We start from the raw sequence: 26,338 nt of genomic DNA, 5'->3' as shown, positions 1-26,338 counted from the left end.
AGACAAATTGCAATCTCAGCTTTAATGTGCCGAGGAAAAGACGGCAGATCGTAGAATTAGGCAAATTTTATCGGTGACTTTTTGGGACGCCCATACAGGCCATTCCAACAGGTTCCCGTCCTTCTCCAAGAGCTGTTTTCATTTGAAGTGCGTCTTTGAGTGCATGCTTCCCAGAGAGATCTGGGTCAATTTTAGCAAAATACCCTAGAAAACATCGGTTTTGCCCGTGTCGTCGCATCCACTGACCATTTAGCCATGTCTTAGTGCACACATTTGCCTATTTAACGACTTGTGCCGCAAGAACCGAGTTAGATCATCTCGTTTGGAGTATGGGAACCACAGACCAAGCTGCCCTTGTTTAGACAAGAATACACAGTATTAGCTTTAGCAAACCATCATTAATGGAGGGATCAGACGAGGAGCAAGGCCTCCTTTCATCCTCAGGTTCTCTGCTGGAGACAGAACATCATTTACTGTCGAGAGGAGCACATGGCTCCAATCCTATACAGTTCATGTGTATGAGAATGCGTACATGCGCATGTTTGAAGTCTGTTTCAGAGGCGACTCCACGCTCATTTGGATGCTGGCGTAATTGCGGTGCGGAGATCAAAGGCGCGCTGGCCGAGTGATGTTCCAGAGGAGACTTTACCACACAGCCCTCTCCTCTGTGCAGAGGGGGCCGCCTGCTGATCACCGCTCCCCTCTCCCCTCCAGACATGCGCTGCCCCCTGCACATCCCCGCTCGTAAAAAATGATTAAGGCTGTATTTGTCATGTGTTTATGACTGAGAGGCATTGCGTGATAGGGAATGGCATCTACAAGAGACTCTGTCAAGAGGCCTTCTCCTCTTTCCCCCACTGTCGGTAAGCTGTCTGGAAGACTGTTTCTCTGCTGCGCTTACTGAAGTTTGTTTTGTAGAGAAGGTCATTAGAGCACTGCTGATGATGTGGCGGCTGCACTCTGGCCCATCATCTAAGACATTGTTTATTTTACAACCATACGACCATTTTTATCAGTCCTCATTCCTTTTGAAATCAGATATTTATCCAATCATCCGCCGAGAACAAAGAGCAGCCGTAGTTGGGAGAGAAAAGGACACGCTTGAGAATATTCCAGCTATATGCTGTGATGTTTTTCTTTCTTGTCATTTCCTTTTCTTTCTGCTTTTATTTTTTTCTTCTTTTGGACAATGTGCATTAAAGTAAATTGGAGCCTCTTAAGTAGATGAGTTGACCTTTAAGGAAACCAGCAAGCGTGACCTGTCTGTGAGTGCCTCTGCCGAGTGGTTTCTCCCGGTGAGTGGAAGAACTGCAGGGTACCATCACGAGGAGCTTTTATTAACTCTGTTAGTCCAGCTCTGTTTTTTTTTCCCCTCAATGTCTATATGCCACTCTTTATGTGTGTGTAGCAGAAGAAACGCATACGTAATTCGTTCTTTAGTTTACCACTTCTTACTTTGCTCCAAACTTATGTGTTAATGTATTTTGTGAATAGCATTTGCCACTCTGTCTGTGTTGAATTAAATATGAATCTTATTATGCCACAAAGCCACAAGAGTCACATACCACAGCTTCTCATCCGCTCTGTCATTCTTTAATCAAACACAAATATTTTTATGTTCATTTCCCCATGATTATTCAGTCATGGTGTAACTCATCTTGTGACTGAATTATATTCATCTTTAAATCAAGACGTTGAAAAAGATGGAAAATGAGTAGACAGAGGTGCGGACTCCAGTCCCATGACTCGGACTTGAGTCATTCTTTTAATAACTTTAGATTTAACTTGGTGAAAGACTCAGAAGCACACTTTCACACCAATCACTCATGACTTCTCTTCCGCTCAAACTTTTTGGCCTGGAAATGCTTGACGATGTATGCCAAGCAGAAAGTTGATTTTAAAAATGTGTGGCTTATGCATTTCCTCACTTAACCATATTAACATAGCCAGAGTTAAACACAGCATGCTGTCAAGTTGCAGAAGAGAAGGATGAAAAGGAATGGTGACACTAATCGCCACTCCAGGAAAAATAATAGGCAGGTATTTTATTTCTTTACAGAAATGTGTTCAACAACAAACAAACTGCAGCATGTGAAATATGTGGGTCAAACTCTGCAGACTGAGAGGAACCGATTGTTGTTTAGACAAGTATTAACTCCAAATGATTTAATCCTTTTATGCGTTTTAGTCACATTCAATTTTATTGATTAAAAAAAATTACCTCAGTCAATACATGAATTTAAAATTATTTATTAGAGGGAAAATCCAACATATAGCAACTTTTCTTTATATGTAAGCTTAATTAACCTCTAAGCCTAATAACTGGTTGAACTTAGCGTGGAGGGATTTTGGTAGATTTGTTTTAATTCAGCGACAATGTGAGAGCTTTGAGCATGAACATCCTGGTAGAGATCGTGCTACACTGTCTCTACCAATTTATCCAGCCTTTGACTAGGCCACTCGAGAACCTAACTTGCTGTAGCCCCCAAGTTCACTTGAACTTAAGGTCAAGAACTGATGGCTGGATATCTTCCTTTTCACAGCAGCAGACTTTATGGTTCCATCGCTGCAGACAATTTTTCAGGTTCTGAAAAAGTGAAGTAGCTCCAGTCATCACACCACCACCATGTTATTTTTCTGAACTGCTGTTAGTTTTACTCCAGATGAAATGAAATCTCACAGAACTTTTTGTCTTGCAGTTAGAAAGAACATTTTCACTAAAAGTCTTGAGGATCATCAACGTGTTTTTCTATAACTATGAGCCAGGTGTCCATGTTATTTTTGGTTGACAGGGTTTTTTTCCTGGGAACTTTCTCATGGATGCCATTTTTTCCCCCAGTACTTTCATATTGTTGAATCCTGAATACTGACCTAAACTGAAGCAGGTGAGGTCTGCATTGCTGTAGATGCTGTTGTGGGAACCTGTTGTAACTCTTGGATTAGTGCTTGTTTCACTTTTGGAGTATTTTTGATAGACTGGACACTCCACGGTTCCCCGCTGTTCTGTATTTTACTGTTTATGAATAACTGGAGTCACAAAGCCTTAAGACCTTTTAGAAAAGTCAGTGTCTTTGTTTCTCATCTTGAACTGAAACATGATGTATTGTTTTTTTTTATTTATTACATGCAGCTAGAAAACACCTTTTTAGGTACTTTTTTGGTTGTTTAAGTAGGTCATCAAACAGGCTGGTCTGTGGAAAGTGAAACTGAGCGCAAAGAAACGCGATTCATCACAGTTAATTCATGATTTAACAAGGAGGGGCAAAGCATAACGTTTTCCACATAAAGCCAGGTTGGCTTGGATAGATTGGCTCTTCCATTAAATTCAGTCATGATTAGGAGACTGTATTGCTCCGGGTTATCTTCGTCTGGTATTAAAGTTAGTTTAACAATCTGAAACATTTAAGTGTGACAAAAAAAAAAAAAAAACAAAGAAAAAAATAACAGAAAAACTGTTTTTTTCTAAACAGCAGGTGTCAAGCAGTTTCAGGATTCTGTTCATACACTGATGCAGACTCACTATTTGGTGAGGCAGATGCTATTTTGAACCTTTCTCACTCACTAAATAATGCATTATAACTTTCTATTAATTATTATAATGTGTTTACAGCTTCATTAATAAGTACTTATTAGTCATTTGAAAGGTAAAATCTTTCCATACATAAAAATGCAATTTTCCTAACAGCGCTCTTTGCCATCCTGCTGGTGAAAATACTCCTTGGACACTAACGCATAGTTGAAAATAATTCACAAAAATGCCCTTTTACATGCCGCTGATTAGCTAGTAAATACAATATAACTAATTTCTTACAAAGCCTCTTTTTAATCTTGAAATATAAAATGTTTTCAAAAAATGACATTAGAAATAATTTGACTTTGATTTAAAGTCGCAGTAGAGACAAAGGATTGAAGCACTTTTTTTAAATGACTGGATTACGTTTGTTAGCAGTTGGCATAATATAATTAACCTTAAAGACCAGTACAGTGAAAATATGCAGTAATGACTCTGCCTTGCTTGGATCTGATACTCGGGTCGGCCTGTAGGAGGAGCTTGAACAATTACAGTGAAGGAAGCACTGTGTGCAGCAGCAGCCTGCCAGAAGAGGTGATCAGTTTAAAACAACAGATTTAAGTCTATACTTTGTTGCTTTCATGTTTATTTACAGAAATCTTTTCATGAGATAAATCATGTTCACATTTATTTTATTATTTGTTCTTCGAAGCGCTGAAGAAATAAAATAAGATGTGCAATTTTGGACCTTCTTAAAGCTTAATTAAATGCTGTAGAATTAGCTAAATCTGAATAATTTGAAATTGACTCTGAAAGCAAATTATCTCATTATGCAATGTGCAAAGGTCTCAAATCGTGAATTTATTCTTTTGTTTCCAAACAGCCTGACTTAGTGGTCTTAATCAGTTCTTCTAAATGCTTTCTAAAGGTCTGTCAATGTTTTTCTCTAAACTTTTACTCGTTATTATTATTGTTCAGTGCACTACTTCACTATTTTTAAAAGACATTTATTATTTGCGGTGCTAATTAATACTGATTTATAAATCATTCAAACATGAAACAGCTCAAGGGACAAACTATTGTGTCAGTGCACAACAGACAACTTAACAAGGATCTTGTTTTTCAGCCCTTCACCAGTTTTCTTCCCCATTCATTTTATTCTTAACTTCTTATATCAGTGTTGGTAATTTGGTCAAGACCGATACGTAGAATAAAAACTGGAATCACATTTCAAACCACATTTGCTGCATCTACAGCTGCAAGTCTTTTGAGGTATGTCTCTTCGGACGTTCTCATTTTGCAAATTCTACATTTTATTTAACCTGTGACATATTACAACTCCTGACCCAATCAAAAATAATTAAAAAACTAAGCAGATATTCTAGAACTCCTCCATCTCATGATTAGCATAAACTGATGCATGAAACAGTGTTTTAGGAGCAGCAACAAAAATGCAATCTGAATTTCTGAAAGGACCGGAAAGCAAATCTTTGTTTGAGTCATTTTTAAGGAAAACTTTGACCTTTGGAAGCAAACAAGACATACATGAGGAGAGGCTGAACATTTTCATGCACACTGTAACTGATCTATTCTTTTCAATGGACAGTTTTGTGGTTTGCCACCCTGATCCTAAAGGGCGCCACTATATGGCTCATGAAGAGTGTAGAGAATATGTTGCCATGAGGTAAGAGTGTGTTTTTCCATGGTTTTATTCTCTCTATGATGAAATGGTCAATTCTCCAGGCTGTAAATAACCTCAATGCTCAATATATCCTGTTCATCTTTCAGCTGCAGATGGATCAGCGCTAACTGCTGCACTGGAGTGTGTGCATCAGAGTTACAACTGTGTCAGAAATAGGAAACTGATGAAGCTTGAATTTTTCAAGAGACAGTTTAGTCTGTAAATTATTAGTTGATCACCTGAACATCGAAATATATCCGTAAGTTTTTAAGCTCGTACTTTTGAGGGGGTTACATGATGAAACGTTTATGATTTTTGTTTTTAAATAAGCAGCTCTGTATTAGGAAGAGCTTAAATGTGACATTCAGATTTCTGCATTTGCTGTTTCTGACTGTGAAAGAAATCAGTTTGTTACAAAAATTTTTTTTTAAAAAGTCAACAGACAATGTGACTCCTTCCCATTTATTCAGACCCAAACGTTAAGGGAGACCGAGCGGGTCCCCTGCAGCTCATAATGCATTTAGACACCCGTGCAGCAGGGTGGCATCCTGAAACTCTTTTGAAGGCACCCTGGGAGTCACTCACCTGTAAAGCCTAAGCTTTGACATTTTACAGACAAAAGAAATGTCTGCGAGAGTCAACTTTGCCTAATGATAGATTCCCATTGCTCCTGCTTTGTTGCACGGTGCTTCACATTTTATGTTTTTTTTTTTCTGATAAAGTTAAGAGCAAACAGGCCTGCCACAGAGAGTCTCCTGCAGCCTCGGTCGCCTTAATGAGACAAATAAATGAATTTAGTGTTGCCACATAGAGCTCCTGAAAGCTTATTATCAGGATTATTATTGAACTGTTATGAATGGTGGAGGGGAAAAAAATAAGATGTTGGACTGTAAGGAGGGGGGCCGTGATGGGCTGATGCTACATATGTCCTTGATTACCTTCCTTCGGCTTTTATTCTAATAAGTGGCATTCTTTGTACTCCCTGGGACAGCTAGACAGTCTGACACACGATGAGAATAAATATTGCATGTGGTAGACATTAAGCTGTCATCCTGAAGAAGGAAAAAAAAAGGAGACGAGATGGAGAAATCTGTGTGGTGTTCGTCGGAGCTACACTTTGCCTGCTCTTGTCACAATTGTCACATCTTGATGACTCCCCCCTCTCTACCCCCAGCCCCCTTATTTTCTCTCGCCCAGTCAACCGCCATAAATGACAGCATGGATACCCCATATAGAGAAAAAATTTGGCGATGCAGATTGTACTCTTTCGGGTTTGAATTCATAATGTTTGCCCTCTCCTTATCCTCGCTCACTGGTAAATACCCCTAAACACTGATCCGGCTCTGAAAAACGTCGCCTCGACAGCCATTTTGAGGACCGAAAACTGAGACCGGTGGTTTGTTAAGCGTTCACAGTGTGCGTAGATTTTTAAAGTTGGGAGATTTAATGGGTGCAAAATATCAAAGAAAATAAAGTTACTTTAAAAAGCTTGTTACCAGCACACCCTCAAGGTTTGTTAGCGATACGATGCTCTTAATTAAAGCTGCTCCCATTGTGCGTCCACTGCGTTCTGTTTCCTCCTGTCTGCGATTGCTTTGAAGGCTATAAGAAGTTGATAATATTGGGAATAAAGTGTGTGGGTGCGTGGGCGTGTGTGTGTGTGTGTGTGTTTCTCAGAGGCTGATGTGTAATGTTTTTTTTTCTGTGCAGCGATGGCCACAGGGAGTAGAGAGCGTCTGCACTCTTGTCGCTCAGGAGCTCACCACTGGGAGGATGAAAAGCATCCCACAGAGATTCTGACTTCCTAGCCTCAAAAGCCACCATGAGCTCATACCTCTCATTTCTGTCTTCCTAAACAGAAGAAGAAGAGGAGGGGGATCGTGTGCTGCAGCATCCTAACATCATAAATGACTCATCTTTGCCAAACTGTGACCAGCAGAGCGTAGAGGACTTTCGGTTCATGTGTGAAACAGCTCGGTTTCAGGTGCTGGAGCCTTTTTACCTGTAGGCGTGGAGCGGGTTAATCTTTCAGCTTTTCACCGTTCAGTTGCATCTGAAAGGAGAACCCAGACTGGAGGAGGTGACCCACCTCTCACTGGCTTAAGTGGTGCGTCTCGTTAATAAAGTCTACCTGCGTCCAGACGCAGGTCATTGTCTCAGGTAGAGCTGTCCCTGTGCTTTTAAAAAGAGGAGGCCATTGTTTTCCCCCTCCCAGGCCGTTTAAGCAGATCAAAGCTGGGACAAAGCCGAGGAAAGCCCCGGGCATACAGAAAGACAGGAATTATCCCCCCTCACGATTCTCACACAAAAAAGGACAAATAAGCTCCAGAGGGTGGCCCCCTGTGGGACGTCACTATTCAGAGGCAATCTGTTGTGGATGGTTCAATTGTTTTTTGGGTTTTTTCTTTTTTTTTTTTCCCCTCATTATTATTTGCAATGTGATGTTTTAAAACGGGAGCACTGTAAATGAAACAAGCATTGAATCAAAAGCCGTTTGTGTTGATGGACAGAGCCTCGCAAAAAACAAAAAAAAAAAAAAAAAAATATTAGTTTCCCTTGAACTTTTACACATTGTGGTTGTAATCTTTTCCCACATTACAACCACAAATTTATATTTGTTTTTTGAGGGGATTTTATGTGACGAAATGTCAAAATTTTAAAGAAAATTACAAATGGTTTTCTTACAGATGAAAATCTCAAAAGTCTGGCGGGCATTTGTATTCAGCTTCCCCAGGGCTTTTGTGTGTTATGTCAGTCATATTACATGCACAGTGTATCTGAACACAGTAGTCCAGACTTTGACTGGACCATTCGATTTTTACCACTGTAGCTCTGACTGCCTGTTTTTGTCCTGCATGAAAAGTCTCAAGTTCTTTGCAGGTTGCAACAGGTTTTCTTCCAGTATTCTCCTGCTCTTAGGTCTCTTCATTTTACCATTAATTCTGAGAATTGTTTCTGTCCCTCCTGAAGGAAACCCTTCCCTCAGCATGATGTTGCCACCACCATGCTTCACAGTGGATATGTGGAGAGTTAGCTTTCCACATAGTGGTTTTGATCTCTGTTTGACCAGAACTATTTCTTCCACGTTTGCCGTTCCCGCTACATGACTCGGGTATGCAAATGGACTTCTTGTGTATTTTTTTCAACAACAACTTTCTTCTTACCACTCTATTTCTTAAACAATAAATTGCACAACTAATAATTGCTCTTCCACCCGAGCTGTGAATCTCTGTAGCTCCTCCAGAGTTACATCAGTTCTCCATCGCGTTTGCTGTGTGAATCGGTCTTAATGAGGCTCTTTGTTCCTCATAAACCTCTAAGATCTTCACAGAACAGCTCCATTTATTATTAAGATTACTAGATTACATTTAGGGGTATCAGACTAATGGGGAGATTAAAACAGATTGATTTTTTTCTTCTCCTTTGTAGTTATATGTTATAATTTGTTGCTCTTTCAACAAAAGTGTGTGGAAACATTTAGTTGTATGAGTGTTTGTGCAAGGCACCGCAAGATAAACACAATGTTTTCATGTTGACCTGTTTTATTCATTTAAAGAAAAACCATGCATTCTGGAAAAGTTTGATCAGACTGTAAGTGATAGCAGTTTCTCTGTGATCTGTGAGTGAAAAGCAGCAAACATGGCCCGCGCCTTTGCCTTGTTTGAAGCGTTCATGCTGCTGAATGATTAGCAGAAATAATGTCCCTGTCACCCTTAATCGCATTAAAACGTGGTTAACATTTAATTTTTCTCACTTGATATGCAAAAATTTCCACTTGATTTGCAGCCGAGGCCATTGAAGTTCCATTATAAAGAGAATAAAAATTTCAGGCATCATTTGTTCAGAGGGGGATATCAGGACCAGAAAGTGCTGAATCCGTCTATTAGCAGAGCAGTGAGAGATGGCACTCTGCATTGGGACATAATGGGAGACTGACAAGAGACACTTGCACTCAAACAGTCTTTCTTCAGAGTTGTAAAAGCTTTCAAAAGTGAATCTAACTAAGGGAACGGGTTGTTCAAATCTTTTTATTGTTGGATTTTATCAAATCTAACTAAAAGGGATGAAATTAGATTGTAAATCTGCTCAAGAAAGACATGAAAGATGAACTGAAGCAAAGTTTACGTAAATATTGCATCACATTTGAACATCCACATAAGTAATTGGAAGCCACATAAATACACGGAGGAAAATGCTGGAGATGCTGACAGAATTGGTTTCGGGCTCCGTGTTGACGGTGCATCAAAGCTCTTAATTGACAGCGCTTTGTTTCTGGAGTTGAGGCAAGGGGGTGTTTCATGTTCCCTCATGGCTAGGTGTTTGTCTGCTCCTATGTCAGTCAGTGCAAGGACCCAGAGACCCCCGGTGCTCATTTGCGGCTCACATTCTCCGTCTCGGCTTCACATTATTAAAATCATCCCTCAGCCCTCCACCAATAGCCTCTTTGTTACCCGGCCGGCTCGGCTTGGCTCTGTCAAAGTCTTCACCAATTACAGTCCCAGGTACAATGGTCTATTCAAAGGATCACAGCCCTTGACTGGTGTGGAGAGAGTGATTTGTGAATCATTATTCAAGCCGCCTGTAGAGAACGCAATACCTGAGGAATGCAAATAACGTGCCACCAAATAGACAGCTGTGCCGCTAAAAGTGACAAACTACAGCTGTTATTATCTCAGATTGGATTTTTCCCCCCTCATGGAGCGCCCCTCCGTCTCCTGTGTTTTGAGGCTTTTTGGCTTTTTCTTATTTTCCTGCGAGACTCTGGTTGCCACCTTTATTCAAAATGCAGAAAGAAAAGGGAAATATTAGGTTATGGCTCTTAATAGCTGTGCATGTAAACTGAGAAACAAACTGACACTTAAACAGCATTCAGTCAAAGCAAACGGCGCCGTCCTTGTGTGTGTGTTACCCTGTCATATGTTGTATATTGATAATCATTAGGTAGAAGCGGTGATCTGGTGCTGCGGCCGATAACGCCGGGGACATTGTTATTGGTACGGATCTGATATTGAGGCGCTCCGGGTTCCTCCCAGTCTTTGATTCCTTATGGGGCCTTTAAACAGGAAACCAGGATTACACATAATAACAGGGCCCCCCTCAGAATCAATCCGGGGCCGACGTGTGAAAATGGATTTGTGCGATGCTGCTCTTCGCTATCCGTCCAATCCCAGCCTCGGAGCTTGTGGAGCTAATCTCATAATTGCCCTAACCCCCTTGTATTGTTCTGACTGAGGGTTGCCATTAAGTGTGAGGATATCTTTGTCCTGCAATGTCAGGTGTCCCGCTGGAAGAGGGAGACAAAAAAAAAAAAAAAAAAAAGTGACAAAGACATTTAAAAGTAAGGAAACACTTAGTGGTTATTTGTTCTTTTCTCTCCAGGCTCCAGGCAAAATGTTTATTTAACACCCAGCAGGTAAATTAAATGTCCCCCATAGTAAAACACTGGCATAACAACTGAAGATCTGGGTTTTATGTTATCTGTGGAAATGTTCTTCTTTTAAACTCCTTTTTGGCTGAATTTCAAGGGTTTTTTTACCTGCCATTTGTTTGGCTACATTGACTTTTCTGATAAGCATACAGCACCCTCCACTATTAAATTGCACCCCTTATGTACGCGTGCCAATTTTTGTGTTTCTCTCATCCCATCATCTTCTCTCCACATATCAGGAAGATCAACTTTTTTTTCTTTTCTTGCCAAGTCTTGCTTGTCACAGTTCCAGTTGTTTAAAGCTGTTTCGTTATTGCTCTGACTGTGTTTTAAGAGTGGGCTTAGGTCAGTAACTGTTTTCTTGTAGCATTTTCCAGACTTATTAAGATCAACATACATTTGTCTGCTAGAACAACACGTGGCTAAGACCACATCCAGACTGCATGTCCAGTCAAAGCTGAGATTTTGCACAGTTGCTGCATAAATTAAATGTGAATCAAACTCCACTGTGAACCTCTGACGGTCCTGAAGTGATAAAAAAAAGTTTTGACGTCATACGTAGCAAAGAAATGACGGTGCAACAAGGTCCAGAGTGTAGCAGACACAATTCTGACAACCTCCACCAACATGGCGGCTGCCATGCTTGTTTGGTTCATTATTTGTACTCCATGGAAATGCTCCCCACTTCTATCAGCACTAAACTGTGATGCGTGTCACATTTCAGCAATGAAATAGTCTGATGTAAGACAACATGAATGCACAGACTGAGATCCTTTGTGTCTGCAGTGTGAATGCAGATTGTTTCTTTATCAGGTCACATTTGTGGTGCGTTCAGTTTTGACTCTGAATTTGGAGATGGGGCCTGGGAATGACGTGACACTTGAGCGTCTTCTCTTTGTGGCGGGAGCAGTGTGATAAGAATTGGGAACTTAAGTTTAAAAACGCTATTTTAATAAAATTGGTTGCAACAACTCCACTAAAAAGTTACCTTTAAGGCACACGGACCCGCTACAGATGAGGCTTGAGACAATCTCACAATGAAACAATTTTATTTATTCCACAATTGTTTGTTTAATCAAAAATACTAGTCTAAAACCACTCACATCTTGGCAACATTACCATTAGTGTACAAGATGATAAAACGGTAATTATCCCTATTTTAAGAAACATGTTTACAAGTTGGTGCCAGTAGTTTAAGGAGATTTAAAACTGTCAAAGAGCAAATAAATAGTTTAGATTTGCTACATTACCTGCTGTGTGTTCCCTTTGCACAGCATCCATAGTCACGATATTGAACAAGAATTCCCACTTAGGCATTTTATTTTATTACTTCAACTCAGAGTGAAATTCATATGTTAAATAGATCTGTTAAATGGCAAAATAATTCAATATTTTTTTCTCTTGCTTATTTTTTGCTTATAATTATTTCGAAGTAAAACCCAAAATTCATGATTTTGTAGGTCATTGAATGGCCAAAACAGCATTTTTCAGCATCTTTCTATTGATTTTATGGACAGTTTTAATTTTGTAAGAGACCGATGTTTGAGTTGTCATTACCTGTAAGCATAACATGAACACAAATATTACATAGATATAATAAATATGTATGTGTTTCACCTTTTCTTTAAGTCGAATTACTAAAATAACTTGCCTTTTTTATGATTTTCTAATTTTTTGTGATGCACCTGTATTTCCAGCTAAGACTGACTAAAGCCCAGCCTTTATTTACATATATGCACCATTATGGTCCAGGTCAGCTAGTCGTAGAAAACTAATTAAATTGTTCGTTTATTTGTAAAAAAAAATTACAAAACAGCTTATTTACATTTGAAGTGCCAGCTGGGCTCTTACAAAGAAAGTCAGAAAAAGGATAATGGAAAAAATGTAATGCTAAATTTATTAAAATTACAGGCTAAGTTGTTTTTTTTCATCGTGAGTTGTTTCCATTGTTAGTTATTAAAACTAATTTATTGTCTCAAAATCAATATGTTTTAAAACCAAATGAAGACATTTTTTAGTTCTCTGTATGAATCATAAATATTTAGAAGTGAATAGTGAATGTTATTTCACTTCTCCCTAAGATAAACTTTGAGCTTAAGTATAAATTACAACCTTGTAGCAATTCAGATTCAGTAATACTGACAAAAAATCCAGGTGTAGATCTAAAAAATACTGGCATATAAGGCAATATTATTATATGCTATTTTATATCTACAGGTACAGAAAATGTATCAAATAAAATTTCAACAATTTTCTTTGTACATAAAGTATCAGTTAATATAAACACTAATAATAAGTTTATTCACTTCTGGTATGCTAACCATAAGCCTTAAAAAAAATCTTACTGCTTTGTTTACGTCACTGTCTCCATTCAAACAAATCCATTTTAATCTCTCCAAGAAAGACATTCATATTCTCTGCTGCTCTCATGAATATGGATTTCCAAGGCCACAACAAATACCCCCTTCTCAATCAAATCTTCCTTGGTTTGCCGTTTCTCCATCAGGTTGGTGAAAATCAAGGAGTGGGTGGACAGTCACGACCCCGGAGCCTTGGTCATCCCCTTCAGCGGCAACCTGGAGAGTCGACTGCAGGACATGAGCGAAGAGGAGAGACAGAAGTGCTGCAAAGAGCACAAGACGCAGAGGTTAATTAGCATTCAGTCTCCCCACACTTTATTATCAGCTGTGTCCTCCATGCACTCCTTTAATTGCATGTGCTGATAGAATAATAAATGGCAGAGTAATTACCATTATAAAGCAAAGGATCCCTCTTCTTACTGAACAACTCAGTCAAAGGGTTTTCCTCCAAATTAAGTTTTTAACTGTCATCTGTCATCTGTAGGTATAATTATAACTTGGTGCATTTTGGGTTTATTGTTCTCGTCTGAAAACCTCTATGGAGAGAAAAATTGTGACAGCAGAGACATTTTTTTTTTCTTTTTCTTTTTTTTTTTTCTCAGCAAAGACCGAGGCGTCGAGTTGAATTCTTAAAAATGTTAAATGGGACTACAAGCATTCTAATTAATCATGCAAACCATTGGAGAGTTGAATGTCTCATGTGAAATGAAGTGACCCATCTTGCTCACTTAATGAGTTTGTATTGGAATAAAAACGGCGCCTTGCCGCTGACGGGAACTTTTCCCAGGTGTCAGCAAAGTACAACAAAACGATTCAGACCCTTTGATTCACACTGAAGTTTCTCTCCACCAGTGCCCTGAGCAAGATCATCAAGGCGGGCTACGCGGCCCTGCAGCTGGAGTACTTCTTCACCACTGGCCCAGACGAGGTCCGTGCCTGGACCATCCGGGTGAGAGCCGGCCGCGGCGCCGCATGAACACACACCGCATCCTTTCGTTCCACCCTGCTGGCACCCTCGCTGATATCACACACTTCCAACTTTGTCATGGTCGTGCTTTAGCTAGTCATTACAGGCTGAGGATAACTTCAATTACTGGTGAGCTGCTGAACGGTGAAAGTGGGGGCCCACATTGATTGAGGAGGACAACAATTGATTTTGCCCATTACGTCCGTGAGAATGTTTCCATCCTGTGCAGATCTGCCTGCCCTCCTCCTGCCGCTGGAGATAAGGAGGCCGTCCATTGTGCCTGCCTAATCTGTGTGACGGAGGGTGTCTGTGCCAAAATTGATGTCGCTTTTCATCCGACTGTTTGTGGGCTTTGCCGGGGGCTCCTCCTCCGTGTGTGTCTCAGTTTACAGAGCCCTGCCCGCCAAGAGCTCTGTGCAATGGGATCACAGGATTTACATCAATACAGATGTCGGCTTTGCATGTTGGTATTGTGCGTTTTCTCTCTTTTTTTTTCTTTTCTTAAAGTGGATGGATGTGCAGATTTAAAAAGGTTGCATTTTAAAATTTAAATGGAAAACAAAATGGGTTAAGTGTCATGTATTATTCAAGCTGTTTTGAATCACAGTTTTGCAGTGCAGAATGAATTTAATCCATTTAAAGAAGAATGCACACTGTGAAAAAGTTCTTGCATTATTGCACAAAGAAATTGTCACAAGAAGATCAAAATGGTTTTTTTATTTTTTTCTGAATTTCAGTTTTTCTTGTGCTGCCATTTTTACCATCTCCAAATAGGCCTCAGCAAATTCTTTGTTTTAACATTTTTAGATTACAAAATCCTTCTTGAATTTTAATTTTAAACTCGAGCAAAGTTTGCGTTGTTTATTCACATTTTCAACTAAAAGTTTAAAAACACTGTTTGTTTCATTTGCACTTTTTTTCTCTCGGCCCATTAATAGCCTCTCATCACTATAATAACCATGAAGCAAACTGCCACTTAAAATCCCTGTGAAAACAGACTACAGAACAAGAAAAAAAACTTTTATGAAATGTTAAGAAAAAAAAAGATCTCTTGAAATTTTAAAATAAAAATGTTGAGCTACAACCACAAACCTTAATGAATTTTCTTGATATTAGATAGAACAAAGTCGTACATAATGGGCTCTTTGCACCTACGGTGTTGACGTCACATCTCCAGGAGCTAATGCGGCTCACTTTTTTCCGCTTTGAGTTACCATGACTGCTAGAAAAGACTAAGTCCTATTTTTGATGCAAAAAAAGCAATACTATGAACATTGTTGTCTTCCTAATATAATGGGCTTTTAAGTTTTCATTCATTTCCAAGCGATCCTGAATTAAGAAGATGGCTTGTAAATATCTGTCGCTACCAGTTGAAGCTAACGCCGCACAGCAAAGTTTGCAGCCTTCACTTCACTCCGGATCAGCCTAAAAATACCGGGGATACGGATGATAAATAAAGGAGCCTCCCTGAGTTATTTCCATGGAATCACTTCTGTATTCAGCCTGAAAGAGCGAGTTTATGGGAACGAGAGAGCAGACCAGAGCCAGAGAGCCAAGCAACTGATCCGCCTGTACATACTGCTGTAAACACCGTCCTATCTGAGCTCTTCACAAGAAACTTGCAAAGGTAATAAAACGAAATAACACGGAGACATTAAGGGACACAGTCATATTTTTCTAAAAGCAGCAGCTTTGAATCTGAACAGCTGAACCAGATCTCTGACACCAGAGCTGCGCTACTGTTAAGCTATGAGGCTTGTTGTGCTTCGTCAGGCTTCGGAAGCTAAAAGCCCAAACCGTAATCTCCCCCGTTAGTCTGTGACACTAACGACTTGAAAATAAGATAAAAACATTGTCCGTTAGAATGTTTAGATACTTAAATAGCACATTTTTACAAGAACAATGTCCGAGAATATTGCCTACTAGCATAAGCTAAGGTTAATGTTAGCCACAAAGTTTAAGTAAAACTCACCTTCGTGTCAGTGAATGTATAACGAGGCGAACATCTTAAAACCTTTCTCCAGCTGACTTGTTGGGGCTTCGGATCGATGTACAAACCTTGGCCAAGCATTGCAAGCACCGAGTGTGAATAATATTTGTATTGGATCGGAAACAATCGAGCCGCTTTTCCCCGAACGCGGAAGCTGAGGTGCAAAGAGTCCATTGATGCATAATGTGAACCTTGGGACTGATCTCAAGTCTTTTGCTGCCTCTAACGGATTTTCTTCAGAGTTCCCCAGTATTTTTCTACATCCACCTTCCAGTCAGCCCTGTCCAGCTTTCCTGTCCCTGCTGAAGAAAAGCGTCCCCTCAGAATTAAGCTGCCACCACCGTTTCACTGGAGAGATTGTGTGTTCACGCTGATACACTGTTAACTTTCCACCACTGAGAGCCAGAGAACCTTCTTCCATGCTCTCTACTGTATATTTCCTAAAACTGGCTTTAAAGATATGCTCTTGTTATTTATGAAGGCATTTAATTACACAGTATTCTACTTAGTCGTATTAAGGTAAGGTAAAATACTTGACTTAATCAGATTTTTATTATTTTATTTTTTCTTTCCACTTCTAAATCCCAGTAAGATACTTGGAAGTTTCTTGTTGCAACATGACAAAATGTGAAAGAGCACATTTATTTTTGCAGTGAAAATGCCAGTACTTTTCTCCAAAATGAGGAAAAATGGATTAAAAAAATGGATTAAAAAAATTTATTAATCCATAAATATTGTTCAGTTCAGTTTCAATTTTTGTTTATTAATTCTCAAAAGTCCAGTCCAGTTCATTCTAATTACATAGAAGCTAGGATTGCATGACATGCATATCGTAGATATAAAATCTCAGATCCAGTTTTAATCAATTTGGTTCATTTGAAGACAATTCAATGCTATAAGGACATTTAATCCAATTTAGTGCAAATAATAAACTAGCTATAGCTATAAGATGACAGCAAGCTCAAGAAATTCTCTCTTTATTATCAATACAAAACCAGAACTAAAGTGGGTTCATTTTACGGTTTTGATTTTGAAAATAAAGTTTAGAGTAAATCAAATTAAATCCCTCTGAACACTTGGAACACAAAATCCTTTAAGACAATTTAAAGGATTATTTAAATTATCCTTTAAATCAGGGGTCCGCCCCGCTCGACAGTTTCAAAGACAGAACAGCCCCTCCCCCGACAAGAATTTTCTAAGGTTTCTTTCTCCAAAAACTAAGACCAGCCCCCAACCAGAGAAAGGAACAGCTATGTGGCCCTCGCAGGAAAAAGTTTGGGGACCCCTGCTTTAAATAATCCTTTAAATTACGGATGCTTTTAATAGTTTTATTACGGGATGCTTTTAATAGTTTTTGTTTCATTAGATTTTGAATTTAAACACAATCTGCTTATAAAAAACACAACAAACTGTTCTCCGTGTTTCATTAAATTCCTCTGGTTGAACAGGTCAGTCTTTCCGTCTCGTCTCGGGATTCTTTCTCTCTTGTACATGTTATTTACTGAAGAGTCTAAAACTGTGCACAGGCCTGGGGTGAAAGTGAGCTCACTTCCTGTTTTCTCACGAAGAACTTGTTATGTCTCAGTCGGATGACATCACCGGATTTATATCATGATGACTGATGTTCTTGCTATTTACAATAAAAGCACCTGAATGCTTCAAAGGTATCCTTAAAAAACAGGCTTGTGTCTCCTCTGTGTAAGTGATTACAGCCAGCCTCGATTTGTGTGTGAGGGGCATTTAGTCAGGTAAGCATCAGTGAGTAACTATATTAAGCCAATACATCTTGCATTGTAAAAACTACACTCAGCAATGTCATGTTCCTAAGTTCTTTAACATGCTTTATTAGGCAGCCTCGAGGTGACCATTATCTATCAGCCTGCTCTGCATAGCTCTTAACTAGGACAATGTGGCTCTCCTGTAAAGCACCAGATGAAAAAAAAAAAATTCAAACCCTTAATCTATTTTTTTCCTCCACATAGACAAACCTTGATGCTGATTAATGGTAGTTAAACACACAAGTACTCTGTCAGTGAGATTGCAAATAGATGGTAATGTATTAGAGTCATTAAATACGCATCAGTCTTGTGGCATGAAATATGTTGACCCCAACCTGATTATATACATAATTAAAACCGCTCAACAGCCCCTGAGCACGGCGCTGCGGAGCGGCTCGACAGACAGGAGTCACGATGATGCACGGCGGCCACGTCACTTATTTGCCTCATTTGTCATTTCCGCACATCATTTCTGTGCATATAAATTGCACATTTCATCATTCAGCACTTTTGTCTTAAAGTGGTTCAGAGAATTTTTACAAAACAATTCGACCTATACAAAAAATGTCTCAAATTGGACTCTGTAGCATGAGGCGACCTTTTGGTCCTTAGTTTTTAGCTTAAGAGAGTTTCTGCTCTCTCAGCCAGCTGACGTTATTTAGTCAAAGTTACCCTGTCGAAATATTATTCTGGTTTCTCAAAAATAATTTGATTTTATGACCATCTTATTGTTATGCTACTGTATCTGAAGTTGGTAATTTAATTGCCTAATTATTAAAATAATCTATAATTAATTATCATAAAATTAAATAAGAAATGTAATAAACTGAGAAATATGTGACTGTGTTGTTATCCCGAGAACTGAATAAATGAACATGAAAAACACCTTAAAGGTGCAGAACAGCACTAAGTAAACAGTTTGTTTACTTAAAGTATTTGCATAAAGTTGGACATCTGTGAAATTGTCTGGTGCCACAGAGGAATTTTAATTGAGTAACTTTAGGGCTCCCTTGTACTCATAGGTTGTATGATGTGATAAAACCCACATTTTCTAAAGATTGTGTCCTGATAGTTAAGATCGTGGTTGTAGCTTGACAATAAAACACGGGTATCAATTCTAAAAAAAAAAAAAATCCGTTATTCTCACTGTCCATTTATCTTTGATAATGGGCACCAAGTCTTGACCCTAATATGGATCTCCATCCACATATCCTCCATCAAATTTAAGACAGATACTTGCCTGGTCTTTTCAAAAATATTTATTCAATTTACATCATTCAAAAATACCTCATTTATCCCATAGGAAAACTGCATTTTATTGTAACTTTTATCCTCCAAGTATTTTAAGTCATTGTACATGGTGATGATGTGGGCAGGAAGGCTCTCCAGCAGCAGTCAGTCTTGCAACGAATCTGAAGACACCTCTGACAGAAGAAGCTATTGTCATGTTATGACCGTCTCATGGCTGTCATAACATGCTGACAGCTCTATATTTGGGCAGCAGAGACAATATTCCCCTGTAACGTCATAGCTCACATCCGTTGTTGAAAAGCACTTTCTGATCCATCTCGTTTGCTTTTGCCATTCCTCTTTAAATTTCCATTAAGCTTCCTTTTCAACCCTTCTGGGATATGGGGTTGTGGTTCAGGGAGCTTTTGAGGTGCTTGTTGCCACAGTTACACTTCATAACAACTACCAGAAAGTAAAACATAACATCCTGCTACATACCATCCCAAATTATGGGAAATGATTATCATAACCTTCAATGCCTCACCCAGGAAAATTATGAATAATATGGAATAATTATGAACCAAATCATAAATTTGTTTTTGTTTATGAGAACCTCACAACCAAGCTTCCATCCGAGCCAAAAACTGGACCAGGTTGTTTTGAGTCGTACCCCACGTGAAGTTCTCCTACGGTTTGTGTGAACTTCCCAGAATGAAGTTTGTCCAGAGCTTCACTCTGAGCAGGAACAAACATAAACAGCCTCTTCTGAACCTATACTAGGTTTTAGGTTACATTTATGTTCATGATGATGAATCTTGCCCATCATACCCATACCCACTACAAAAGAGAACATCCCAGCTGTAACTCTTGACTTTTAAAACTGTAGCAAACTAATCTGCAGAACCACATAGCACAAGCCCACTGACTATATTAATACAGGTATGCACTCAAAGAGACACTGACACTTTAATCCATCCATATGGACACAAAAGCCTTGCTATGATGATTGTTATTTTTAGCCCTGAAACTCTGGTTTGTTTGCCTAGAAAGTTTAGTTTGTTTGGGGAGGTGTAAATACACAATCAAACTCTGATTCAGAACAAAGAAATCGAGGTTCTGGTAAACCTAAAACCTAGGTCTTGATTTTTTGAAGTGAATTCTGGAGTGCTTTGAAGGTATATGTAAATGCCAAGCTGACCAGAGAGCTCTCCAAAAGCAGGAAGCAGACTACAGTGTAGGGCATTCTGGATAAATACGACCAAAACAAATACAAGAGTCTAGCGCTAGCTGGAGAAATGGCTTTTATCTTTTAACAGAATCAAAAGAGAAATCCTACAATCACTAAAATTTGACGCCACTCCGTTATTGTTTATATTTTGTGAAAAAGGAAGCTGTGCTCACGTATTCTTCAGAGATCTTTCTGTCAGTTCATTTAGTGGTTCTTGGTGCAGCGCCACCACAGGCGAGGCAGTGAATCGGTTTCTCAAAGGGTCTGGTTCACTTGACACAGTGCAGTGTGAAAGCAAATTCCACCAGCTGAAAATGTAACACATGTCGCCATTTCGGTCCTCAATCGAACCGAGTCCACCAGACACCTACAGGATATCTGAAGATTTCTGAAGTCAAGCAGCAGTTCGTAGAAACCTATCTAACATGCTGTGATATCTTTCCAGGCTAAACGTGATTTTGAATTTCCAAACTCTGGTGTGTCACAATAGTCTGACCTGATAGAGTAAGGTCTACACCACCTTAGCCTCTCACTGCAACACTGGGTACCAGTGCTGTCATGACCAGAGAGCTGAGCAGCGACCCACAATGAGGCAAGATTGCTTGGACAGAAATCAATACAGCTAAGGAATGAGAGTCAGAAGGCATTGATAGCAGCGCCGGGTTCTTATCGGTGTCCAGGCTGCCCTAGCAGGCCACAGCCGAGTGGAAAGCTATCCAGAAATCTGGACAGAGGCAAGAATACCCAGCAACTGAAAAACACCCCTGGAGTCATTACGCTGCTATCACCCTATCAAACACCATGTCGCTCGCATGCTGTAATCCATCTTCTCCAAAACAATTCATTTGTCCTCTCCTCTTCTTCTGTGACAGAAAGGAACTAAGGCTCCACAGGCTGCGGGGAAGATCCACACGGACTTCGAGAGGGGCTTCATTATGGCAGAAGTAATGAAATTCCAGGATTTTAAAGAAGAAGGCAGCGAGAGCGCTGTCAAGGTGAGCAGTTAGTGTGCCAGAGGAGAAGAGGGGAAAGTCTCCTGTGATCAGTGGAGCTGACAGTTGCCACGCAGCTCCGACTGAAAACTCCTCTTCACCTTTACTCGGGGGAAGAAATTACTGCACACACTCAGGCACCACCAGTGACAAGCCAGCTGATTCTGGGTCTAAACACTGCCATTGTGCTCCAGCTGTGCATATCTTTATCACAATGTGTTCTAACTGGCTGATGGCAGCTCTTGCTTTTGACTTGGCACAGATGCTCAGAGGAAGCACTTCTTCAGCTCGCCAGGCGTTTATCAGATCTGTACGGCGCGCCGTTAGCTCAGAGCTCTCCCGCGCCAAGTCCCCACTGTAGGCGTGTGACAGTGATGTAAAGTGGCAAGTTAAATAAAGTGTAAAATTCCTCAAACAAGGACTGCTTCATGGATGGGTAGCGCAGGAATATGACTTGCATGTCTTAGTTACGTCTATCCGCCTTTGTTTTGACCTGTTAGCTGTTTGTGTGCAGCCTCATGTTAAATGCAATAAGATACAGTGCATTGCTAAATTTTCACACCTACTGAATTATTACATTTTTTGTTGGTCACATTTCAACCACAATAACCAACAAAATACACTGGGATTTCATTTGATAGACCAGTGCATACTTGTGGTGTGGAAGGAAGTTTCAACTGGTCTTTTTTTTTATTCATAAAAATCTGGTTTCTCTTATAGCACTAAGCAAAATCCAATGCGACCACCTGAAAATCAGCTTTTAAGTCTCAAACTCTCAGTTGGATTCAGGTCTGGGCTTTGACTAGACCATTCTTACTCTTGAATTTGCTTTGATCTGAATCGTTCCACCATGTTTCACCATGAGAATAATGTGTACAGAGTCGAGGCGTAAGGTTAGTTTTCAAATGTAAAAGTATTCAGCAGTTCCATTTTCATCTTGCGAGATCTTCGTAATGTTTCCTATGGTTTGGGCCAAACTGCAGATGTTTAGACAGGTTCTCACTGGTGCCAAGCTGGGAATTATAAACTAACCCTGCTTTAAACTTGTCCACAACTTTATTTCTGACCTGTCTACTGCGATCTTTCTGATTTATTTATTTGTTTCAAACAGGTTTTTAAAAACAAGACAACAAGCAATCAGAGGACAGAGAAAACATGTGCATACTTAACAAAATGATGGTTGATCTGTATTGTTTTCTAACAAACTTCTGAGGCCATTGTACATAAGCCAGATTTCAATGTAGCTTAAAAGTCTTTATTTATTAATCAGGTGAAGGCAGTTGGTTGCCCTCAATTTTCTTTAGGAGTATTATAAAAAAAGGGAATTAAATACACATTTCACTCCTTTATTTGGTATATACATTAAAAATCCCCTTTTCTTCCACTGACACATAAAAACCTGGTTAAATACAACGAAGATCCTGGTTGTTATGTACTTAAGTCTCAAAAGGATTAGTAATCATTCTACAAGACATGGGATTTTTTGTTTTAATGAAATACATCGGTTTCTTCAAAAAAATGTACAAATGGTTCTATTGTCTAGATTGAGCATGAATTTCTACTCTGCAAGCTGAAAGTATAGAATAAGTAATTAACAAATTAATGCAGTAAAAATGTTTTTTGTTTTTTTTCCTGATTAAACAAACCTCTGTTAAATTGTGGCTTCACTAAATGAAAGCAGAAGGGGCTAACTTCGCTCAGCATAAACCTCGTCATCCGCAGCCGTGAGCCATGCTGGCGTGATCTCTTTATCAGCAGCATCGACTCCTTGTGCCCACTTACAGACTCAGCTAATGTAATTATGGTGGCACAAAAGGCCCGTGGAGACCAGTGAGGAAGGAAGCACTAAAAAACATTTAAACCTCTTTAGTATTCAAGCCCTCTTTATATATATATATATATATATATATATATATATATATATATATATATATATATATATATATATATATATATATATATATATATTTTTTTTTTTTTTTTTTTTTTTTTTATTATTATTTAATGCAGTGGCGGTGTATTGTCCACACCCCCAATAAGCTGCTAACTGAGAGTGACTCGTGTTGGTCTCTGGGGGGGTTTCACTATTGTTATCCGGGGTTGAGATCTGAGTGTCAGGTCCTCACTGCTTGCTCTCACTTTAATCCCTTTTTGAGCCTCAGAAGAACATGGAGCGTCTCTGACTGTGGCATTAAGGTCCATGCTATTTAATGCCAGTTGTGGGAATAGGCAGCATGAATAGGGCCAGAGTACGGGGATATCACATTATTAGTAATCATATCTGCTTAAGCCAAGCTTGCCGCTCCAGATGGCTGCTTTCAAGTGCAAATGAACCAGTTAGATGTGTCGGGTTTAATACATACTCAGGAATCACAAATAGCCATTGATTTTTTTTTTTTTTTTCCTGTCTGCCTCTCCATCCTGTGTTTCTGGTGGTATTGAGCTTGGATTAAATGGTCTCCTGAGCCTTTTAAAGGGACATTGATTCCTCTAATTAATTGTGCACCGTGCAGAACCAGAATGGATAAACCTGTCTGTGTTAGCACTTCAAGTCAATTATTTTTGAGTTTGCCCGGGAAGGAGAACAAACACTTACAGTATACAAAAGAAATGTTAGAACTTATTTAGTTTCCTTGAGAAGTTTCACATCGCTGTAATCAAAGACTTATTAACATTTTGTGCCTGTGCACATGAAGCTCAAACGGGCAGACGAGAGGATTACTCGCTCAGTGGGAATTCAGGCACCCCCACGCGCAAAACATGCGTGCATTTCTGTGTGTGTGATTCAGTGTGTGTGTGTGTGTGTGTGTGTGTGTGTGTGTGTGTGTGTGTGTGTGTGTGTGTGTGTGTGTGTTTGCATGTTTGATATACATAAATGACAGTGGCGCTACCCAGGGGTGTGCTTTGGGGCAATGGCCACCCCTACAAATTTTTCCTGCCCACCCAACTGTCTGGCCAGATAGTCGTTTATTTATTATTTGTTTGACCCTTTTTTGTGCCCACGTATTTTTTTGTTTTCCACAGTGTGTTGATTGTGATTTTTTTTAAAATGTTTTTTTGGTGTGCCAGTTCTCCGCTTTAAAAGCTTTCTGGAAGCGCCTCTGGCAAACACAGTTTAATACCACAATGCGTCGTGTATTAGGTTAAATAGTTAATGTAGTTAGTGTGATGATATTATACACTTACACTATTTCTGCTTGCTCTTATCTTATTTAGTCCTTCTTTGAATTTCTTTCAGGCAGCTGGGAAATACAGACAGCAGGGAAGAAACTACACGGTTGAGGATGGAGACATCATCTTTTTCAAATTCAACGCACCAAATGCACCAAAGAAAAAGTGACTTAGGAAGAGTATTATTAATGTTTACACAACTGATTTTATGTTTCATTTCCTTTTGGGGCCCGTACATGCAGTGCCACCAGAAAGTATTCACACGCCTTCACTTTTTCCACATTTCCTTAGACTTATTCTGAAACCAATGTGTGTAAAGTTTTCTTTTCAAATAAATCTACTCAGAAAGCCCTGTAAAGATAAAATAGAAATACATTGTCAGACATTTTTGTACATTTTCTAAAAATTGTAATATTGAAAGAAAGCACTCACACCCTTTGAAGTCACAGTCAAAATGGAGATCTGCATCTAATTTCCACTGATTTTCCTTGAGATGTTTCTTCAACTTGACAAGCCTGTGGTAAAATTCAGTCGATTGAACAGAATCTGAAAAGTAATCCATTTGTCTGTAGGAGCTCTCACAGTCGACAGTGGATATTGGAGCAGAAACCAAGTAAGGCGCAAATCTGGAGAAGGAAATGAAGACATTTCAGCACCATTGTACATAAAAAAGAAATGCTGTTTGAAGATCTGGCTGCCTGAACAAATTGATAAATGAGGGAACTTTTTTCGGCAGCAGTAACTGGTTGACAAATATACAGAGGTTCTTCAAGAAAGACTTCTCCAGTGAGTGCTGAAGCTCAGACTTTTTGTCATCGATTCATCTGTCAACACAAGAATCCACCATCGGACACTGCCAAGATAACAAAGGAATGGTTTCAGACTATAAAGTGAATGTCCTTGAGTGGCCCAGTCAGAGCTGGACTTAAATCTAAGTGAACATCTTAGGTAAATGATCTAAAAAGGGTTTTAAAAACTGATCCAAACGTGTCTGAGCTTGAAAGGATCTGCGGATAATAATGATAGATACTCAAACCAGGTGTACCAAGCTTATAGAGACGGCCCAGCGAAGACTTGAGTCTCACTAAAGGTGCTTTGACAAAATACTCAGCAATGGGCAAGAAACACTTGATTAATTTCTACATCTATCTTAAAGGCTGTTTTTTCCAATATTCGTTGGGTAATGTGTGTAGATATGCGGGACAAATAAACATTCAGATCTATTTTAGAGCCATACACAGTGGGAAAAGCAAAGGGGTGTCAAAACTGTCTGTTGGCACTGAAGTGCCTCTTCTTAAGGTTTTGGTTCCCCACGTTGAGAGCCAAAGCAGAGGTTCTGTAAACTGTGACAGATTTTCTATTTAAGATCAGCATCAGGGATCCCCCCCAGCCCCCTCCAAATCGTAGCAGCATTTTAAGGAGCATATTACTCTCCAGATACTTCATTAATCTCCATCACGGGTGCCAGCGCTGACACAGCTGACAGTGGAAACAATACCACCTGCTCTGCTCCCCCTCCTGCAGATAATGCATGTTTTACAGTAGGCCAGATGTCTACACTCAATAAAACATTTGACAAAAACCAGCCTGTGTGTGTTTAGGGATGTCTGTATTGAGAGGAGAGCTGCATGGGGACGGCGATAGCGGTCCTGCCGACCACTGATTAGAGAATTAAAAGACACAGCTGACATTGACTGTAGTGTAGAGGGGACAATTATAATTAAGTCTGTTAAGTGATGCTGACTTTGGAAGGGCACATGGAGGATGCAGGTGCTTTTTGCCAAAAAAGAAGTGGTCATTTTGAATTAGTATTTCCAAACAGATTGAACTAACCTTTCACTGAATGTGTGTGCTCTATCTTTCCCTGAAACCAGAGCTGGCCCAAAGCATAAGAAAACTAAGTCACTCATAGTTAGAGCCCCAAGGCCAGCAGGGCATCATTTTTTGGGTGGAGTTTTGTGGCAGCTGTTTTGAAACTTCAAGGAGATCAAATATCTTACAA

General features: G+C 39.5%; 1 protein-coding gene across 1 annotated transcript in view; it reads left to right on the top strand.

Moving 5' to 3' along the window:
* Nucleotides 1-26,338, top strand: part of LOC106924449 (obg-like ATPase 1) — a 54,304-nt gene extending 27,966 nt beyond the window's left edge. The window contains exons 7-10 of the mRNA XM_014998155.2: nucleotides 13,127-13,267; nucleotides 13,833-13,929; nucleotides 21,046-21,168; nucleotides 24,404-26,338. Of these exons, the coding sequence (XP_014853641.2) occupies nucleotides 13,127-13,267; nucleotides 13,833-13,929; nucleotides 21,046-21,168; nucleotides 24,404-24,505 (463 nt within the window). The 3' untranslated portion in view covers nucleotides 24,506-26,338. The remainder of the gene's footprint in view (nucleotides 1-13,126; nucleotides 13,268-13,832; nucleotides 13,930-21,045; nucleotides 21,169-24,403) is intronic.

The sequence above is a fragment of the Poecilia mexicana genome, unplaced genomic scaffold (assembly GCF_051168715.1).
Source record: "Poecilia mexicana isolate PSO_F unplaced genomic scaffold, ASM5116871v1 scaffold_2, whole genome shotgun sequence".
NCBI lineage: Eukaryota > Metazoa > Chordata > Actinopteri > Cyprinodontiformes > Poeciliidae > Poecilia > Poecilia mexicana.
This window is presented reverse-complemented; position numbering and strand designations above follow the sequence as displayed.